The 7,080-nt window shown below is 49.5% G+C and overlaps 1 protein-coding gene across 1 annotated transcript in view; it reads right to left on the bottom strand.

Moving 5' to 3' along the window:
- DNAJC11 (DnaJ heat shock protein family (Hsp40) member C11) overlaps positions 1 to 5,119 on the bottom strand; it is a 61,036-nt gene extending 55,917 nt beyond the window's left edge. Inside the window, exon 1 of the mRNA XM_004705194.2 lies at positions 5,031 to 5,119. Within this exon, the coding sequence (XP_004705251.1) occupies positions 5,031 to 5,102 (72 nt within the window). The 5' untranslated portion in view covers positions 5,103 to 5,119. The remainder of the gene's footprint in view (positions 1 to 5,030) is intronic.
- Between the last annotated feature and the right edge of the window lie 1,961 nt (positions 5,120 to 7,080).

Here is a 7,080-nt window from a genome sequence, read left to right as displayed (position 1 = left end):
CACCCAGTGGCTCTGTGGGATAAAGCGCTGGTCATGTGCTTCCATAAAGATGACAGCCCAGTAAACCAGTTTTGCCCTGTCGCATGGGGCTGATGTGCATCAAAGTCGACTTACCAGCACCCAAGAATTATCAAAATCCAAGAAACAATAATCGGTGTATTTTTAACTAAAGCCCTACTTCCGCCAGCCACTTTAGCAACACCCTCACCAGACTGCAGCTCCAGGATACACGTCATCCTGGCTCACAGAAGTGCTTAATACATTATTACCTGTTACCTGCATTTTGGATCCAAAGGAAACACCAATCAAAAAGATTAAAGAAGTAGCCTAGAACCCTCTCCCAGAAGAGAGAGAATGGGATTTGAATAGAGGACCATCTGGCTACAAAGCCAGAAGTGCTTCCCTTGCGGATGTTGCCTCCCTGGACCCTCGGTAACTCTGTGACCAGCCCCAATTTAACAGATATGTAAATGGTGGCTCAAGGAAGCCAACGGACTTGCTTCAGGAGACGCAAGTGGTAGCACGGGCTAGAGCGCCTGCTCTTAAGGACATGCTTTTCGGCCTCTTCCCTTACTAGACGCCTTATGGAATGGGTAGGTTTCATTTTGGACAAACATGGTTTAATCCTACACATCCAGTGCACACATTTTAACCATGTTATGAATATCAATGAGTACAATGTAGTAGATGGGAAACTTCTCGAAGGAATGGACTTTCTCAGCCCGATCTTTAGATCCCTTATTAAGACTAAATTAATTGCCCCCAATGAGGGTAGCTAAGCAGTGAGTGAGTCAACAGTTACCAGCTGGCAACTCCATGTGTGTCAAGAGTAGAACTTGGCTGATTGTTTAAGAAGCTGATCACCAGGCCTTTTGCCACAAGGCCTCTGGGTGATCTCGAGCCAATCAACCTTTGATTGGCAGCGGAGTGAGTTAATCATTTGTATCATCCGGGGACCCCCAAACACACAGTACCTTCCCTCTGAGAATCTGCCTCAGCCTACCACCTTGGAACTCAGTTTCCACAGATTGCTGCTTGGGGGCCTCCTGCCTCCTCCTCTGTTGGTACCTCTGTGCCCGGTTGATCCTCACAATGGTCAAGGGACATGTCTCCACTTCTCTAGCTCTTTCTTTCCCATCTGCAACCCAAACTCATTAGCCTCCTTACTCCCTGCAGCCAGGGAACGCTAGACAACAAAACCGTGGGAAGAACAATGCACCCTGTGCCAGGAAGGCGAGACCTCAAATGGACTTAAACCACTTCAGTCATGGCCACCGCAGAAAAACCGGACCAGACCCAACTGGAATGATAAGTGGGGCAGGAAAAATGAAGGGTTCAGAGTTCTCTGGAATGGCTAACTCAGAAGAGGCGTAGCGAACCATTTCAGGAGCCCTATGTGGGAGACTGTGTTATGGCCAGAATGACATACATTCAAAGCAGAGTAGTCGGCTGCCATTTTTGAGTCAGGCACGGTCGTTTGCAACTAAGTATGCAGTATCCACACTGCCCTTATTCTCTAGGAGATGGACTCCGTTTCTAGCACGGCACCGATCCATCATCTTTCTTGTTCCAGTAGAGCACAGCCTACGAATTCAGGCCCAGGAAGAAGTGGCTAAACGCCCTGCAGGAAAGGAAGGCAAAGGCAGGGACGTGGGTGAAGTGTTTTTGGCAGGTGATCGTTTTGTTTTGTGCTCTGGGTGTCACGGTTGTTGAAGAGGAGAGATTCCGGAACACTGGGTTGAGAGAAAAATAACTTTCTTACCTAACAGCTCCATTTTTCACTTAACAACTGCGTTTTTTCCCAAAGTGTTTAAAACTTGAAAAGGAAGTGGGCTTCTTTGAAACAAAATTGATTGGGATTAGCGATCTTAAAACAGGTTCTCAATACCACAGCCAGGCATGCTGTACAAGTGATACTTTCACTAGCTTGATAAAAATAGGAAATCAAGTTACTTAGGAAGAAATTAGGGTTCAATTGTGTCAGTCAAAGTTTCTACATAAAGTATAATGATAAGAGAGAAAAATCCCATCCTGACTTATTCTTGAGGAACCCTTTCTCCAAAGAAAAATTAAAAAAATCATCTGGGGAATCTCAGAACAGTTAGATTTGAGGAAGCTGACAGAACTAAACCAGAGATGCCAATCTGGCTTTAGTGTGCCCAGTTAGTGATAAATTACACCTACCCCCGCCCCCACACACCCCTCCTCCCAGTGTGAAGCAGGCTGGCAGGTGATGGACACACTGTACACAGGAAGCTGAGAGGGCAAAGGCAAGGGAGACATCAAAGATCAGAATCTGGTGGTCTTGTCTAGTGACCTGCTTCACTCCCTGGGGTACAAACTTTAGGGGAAATTTTGAAGTTTAAAACTTAGCAAGAGAAAATATCTAGATTTTTGATATGTCTACACCTTCCTAATTGTTAGAAGCATTTTACGAAAGATTCCTTGGTTTTGTTTCTCAGGTTATTTCCATTTGAGATTTCCAAGAAAGACAGTCTCGGAACTCTACTAAACATGAACTCTACGAAACATGCACTGACTGTGGAAGAGGAGCTCATTATTAATTATAGTCAAAAGACCTAACTTGAACCCACAGGAGACATGTAAACTCGTGCTATTATTTTCTTCTAATCACACATGTAAGTAAGAATGATGATAATTTCTACTTTTCCCCAACTGAGTCATGCAATTTCAATTTCAGATGCCACCCAACACACACACACACACACACACACACACACACGTAAATATCAACTTTGGACATCACCTTCAGCAGTTCTCTTGTAGTGGAATCTGGTGAGAAAACCAGGACATCACACATGATGGCCACATTTTATACCAAGTTTGTTGACCAAGGCCACACAAAATGGTTTTGGGTAGGGGACACATTTCATATAGGGCTTTCGCCTCTTGCCATAAATATTGGAGGTGTCTTCCACTTCTAGGGAAAAGTATAGTGCTTTCTTTGGCTCTCATACATCAACCCAATAACAATGAAAGACCTAAAAATCCCAGGAGTTTCAAACATGTCTTTGCAAATGTTAACCTGAGACTCTAACTAGGCCTGTTACTGTATCATCTTTGGGATTGTCTGCGCCACCTAAGGTTCAGTAGGCCAAAACCAGTAAACCCACCACTGCCATCAAGCACATTCTAACTCACAGTGACTCCATAGGACAGTGTTGAACTGGCCCGTAGGGTTTTATAAACAACTGGGGGAGGGGGGTTTGGAACCAATGGCCTCTTGGTTTACAGCCAAGTGCTTAACCACGGTGCCACCATCCTTAGTAGACGAGTAAATGGCTACTCAGTTACATACAATGTAAATACAAATGTATCTAGAACCCAAACCTGTTGCCCTTCAGTAATTCTGACTCATAACTCTATAGACAAGACAGAACTGTTCCATGGGGCTTCCACGGCTATCACCCACGGAAGCCGACTGCCACTTCTTTCTGTCATGGAGAGGTTGCTGGGTTTCAACAGCCAACCTTCAGATTGGCAGGCAAGTTCATTAACTACTGTGTGACCAGGGCTCTTTACCCAGAGCCACACCGGTGATGAATTACAAAAGGAGAACAAGTACCCTCCTAACAAGCCTAACAAGAATCTGTAATTCTCCAAAATATTTCATTGGACAGTCTTCAGGAAAGAGTGACTAATCCATGTGAGCACTTCTTTGGTGGGATGCTCAAACCCACGGTACTAGAACCTGCAGCTTTGTAGTCTGAGGGCTTTTGGTTAGCAAAGGTTTAACACAAAGGTCTGGAGCTGGGTCCAAGGTCAGTTTGCCTGGTCTTGCTCTTTCTAGCAGTGTGACTTGGGGCCATGACTTCATCTCCCCGTGCCTCCATTTCCTCAGCTATTATGTCAAGGATATCATAAGACCTACCTCACAGGGCCGATGTGAGAATACTCAATATCTCCTACTTAACATACATTCATTTTACAAGTAGTTAGGCTTGGAGGGTTTTATTCATCTCAAATTCAAATTTGTGGGCTATGTCTACAGAATGTATTTCAACGAGTTAAGCATTCACAAACTAAAGACTATTGTGTTTGTCTCAGAACAGTTTTACCCAGGGCAGTCAGTCAGATGTCCACCAGAGATGGAATTACATACAGGTTTGATAGCGGGGCTGGAACCTGCGGGCCCAGCAGCTGAGAGATAAGGGATTCACCTCATGACCTGACCTTGGAAACCTTGCCTTTCATGCCGATTTATCCAGAAAAGAAAATGAGTGGGCCCCTGCTTTGTGCCAGAGAGGTGTGAGGCGCTCTCGTATTATCTTTCACTAAGCTATAGGAAGCGGAGTGTAAGCCCTGGGCGTGTGGAAATGCGCGCGCATACTGAGGCCGTTCTAGGACACTGGTTTCCTAGGCAGGGGCTTCTCGCTAACCTGTGGCTTCCGAGTGGAAGGCGGCCTGCCTGGAGTCTCCTCCTTCAGTTTCTGGACAGCCGCTGGAGTCGGGGTGGGTGGGTATAGGAAGGTGGGGATAGGATTCCGGTTTCTGAACCGGAGCCTCCCGGCGGAAGCAGCCTGACCCTGTGACAGATTCGAAGTCCTGCAAGACCCCTGGGAGAGTTCCCTGGTGGCCTTGACCTTGGTGCTTGGGACTCAATTTGGCAGCCTACTGGCCGGAGGCCAAAGCCTCACCGCCGGCGCGGGAATGTGAACCAAGACAGGTACAGGTCTTGGGGGCCTGGGACCCCCACTCTAGTAGCCAACATCTCGGGGTCAGTGTTCCCTTCTGTAGGTGCGAGGGCTCCGGCCTCGTCTGGACACAGCACACGCGGCGATCGGCCACAGAGAAAAGGGGCTGGGGCCAGCTCAGCCTAGCCCACGACCAGAGCCGGGGCGGTGGGGACCGCTCGGTAAGCCAGCGGTCGCGCACGTCGGGCAGGGTCACGCGGCCTCCCCGCCGTGTCCTGGCGCCCAAGGAGGGGGCCGGGTGATCGCCCTGGCCGGGCCCCCTCCGAAGGACCGGGCCGGGCCTCCACTGTGACGGCGACCCTCCGCACGTCTCACCTCCCTGCGCACGTTCAGTAGTGAGTAATAGTCTTCATTGTCCAGCTCCTCCTCGCTCAAGGCCGTCGCCATCTTCGCAACCTTTCACCCTGGCAAACCGGCAAGGCTGTGCTCAAGAGGGGCCAGCGATTCGCGGGCCCCACCACGCGGACCGGGCCGGCTGCGCCACAGTGCCCCCTGGCGTCTCGGAGTCGCGCCGCAGCCGCCGCGCTCGCGTGAAAGGAGCGCGCCTGGGCTCTGCGTCCCTGTGCAGCCCAGGACCCGCCACGTGCGCAGCCCGGCCCGCGTGGTCGCGCACCCAGGGACCCGAAAATCCATCCACGCCGTCTTAGGGTTTCTCCTCGACTAGAAAAGGAAACTCAGACCTGGGAAGCTGACTCGTTGAGCGCTGCCTACCCTCCCCCGCACCCCACAGCCGCAGGAATCCCGGCTGGAGCTGCAAGCGCTAGAGAGAGACGTCCTGGGCGGCCCGGGTGGCGAGCCCCTCCGGCGGAAAACACTTCGTGGCCCCCATTGTCCACTTGTCTTTGGAAAGAAAACCATATAAGGGGTTTGCTCTTACACCTCCGGAACCCTGGTGGCGTAGTGGGTTACGAGTGAAGCTGCTAACCGCAAGGTCAAGCTGCTCCTTGGGAAAAGATGAGGTTGTCCACTGCCATGAACCGGTACAGTCCCCAGCACCCCCAGGAACAAGTCTACTTTGCCCTATAGGGTTGCCATGAATCGGAGTCCACTCTGTGGCTGTGATTTTGTAAATGAATTTTTCCCCAGGCGCCCGGTGGCGCAGTGAGTTAAGTGTTGGGTTGTTAACCATAAGGTCAGTGGTTCAAACCCAGCAACGTCTCCATGGGAGAACGACCAGGCTGTCTGCTCCAGTAGACGGCTACTTCTTGGAAACCCGAAGGGACAGTTCTACTTCATCATACCGGCTCACTATGAGTTGCCATCAACTTCGTGGCAGTGGGTTTTGATCCATTTTTCTGCTGTTTACGTGATGCACCAATCCCGTTTGGTTTCTAATCGACCTATGTTCAGTGTATACCTCTATAGTTCCTGTTGCCGCATCTTTCTGTGCATTTCTACCGTATCGGGTAGCGGTGGAGCCTAATTGATTTCAACCAGGTGCCTGTTGTTTGGTGCATTATTAAAGGTGTCTTGGATATAATCTTCTAAATCAGCGTCTTCAAGATGATGCAGTTTTCAAGGGGAGGTGGGCATAGGGCCTGCCACGCCCCTGCCACCTGTTTGGTTCATGCTGACCTGGGCCGATTTGTCATCATTTCTCAGGGACGCTTTTTGTTTCTTAACTAACCGTCGCTTCAGTGCCGTCTCTGCTGCCCTTCATAAGCGGGTCCCCAGGGAAGCCCCAAACACCTGTCTGTGGAATTGAGAAGTTGATTTCTCTCTCTTCCTAATTTTTGGCCAGATGTGCGCCATATGGGCCCGTGTAGCGTCTCTTCCAAGTTGCCTGGCCCTCTTAGGATCCTTTGGCACGAGACACTTCGGTGTGCTGGGATGGGCTGTTAAGCCAGTCTGCAACAGACTGTCAGCGCAGGTTGTAAACGAAGAGCTATTTCTTTAGCTGGGTTGGGTGAGGGTTCCCCACAATAGCTTTCCGCTTTCACCGTCGCTGCTCGGGTTCCATCCGCGATTCCAGCAATTTTTACAAGCTTTGCTTTTTCCTCCTCTTGCGAGCTGTGATGCAAGCTAAGCTGCATGCTGACATTCGCTGGTCTTTAAGACTTTCAGACAGGGAAGCTGAAGAACAAGAACGTTACGGCGTTGAGACGTTCTTCCCCCCCCTCGGGTTTGTAGACATTAATTGCGCCATAATGCTCAGTTGGGTAGAGAAGTTCTTCCCCATCCCTCCACTATTTAGGGAAGCATTGCCTCAAGGAATTATACAAAGGGAATGTAACATATGTTTCAGTATGCCCAGGTCTGTGTTCCTATGATTAAGGATGACCTGGTTTGTGTCACTACGCAAGACAAGATAAATACTGACTCAGGCAGTTCTGTTTGTTCTTTCTCAGATCCATGATAGTGAGTA

The sequence above is a fragment of the Echinops telfairi genome, unplaced genomic scaffold (genome assembly GCF_000313985.2).
Source record: "Echinops telfairi isolate 266 unplaced genomic scaffold, ASM31398v2 ScPeMD7_7457;HRSCAF=8495, whole genome shotgun sequence".
NCBI lineage: Eukaryota > Metazoa > Chordata > Mammalia > Afrosoricida > Tenrecidae > Echinops > Echinops telfairi.
This window is presented reverse-complemented; position numbering and strand designations above follow the sequence as displayed.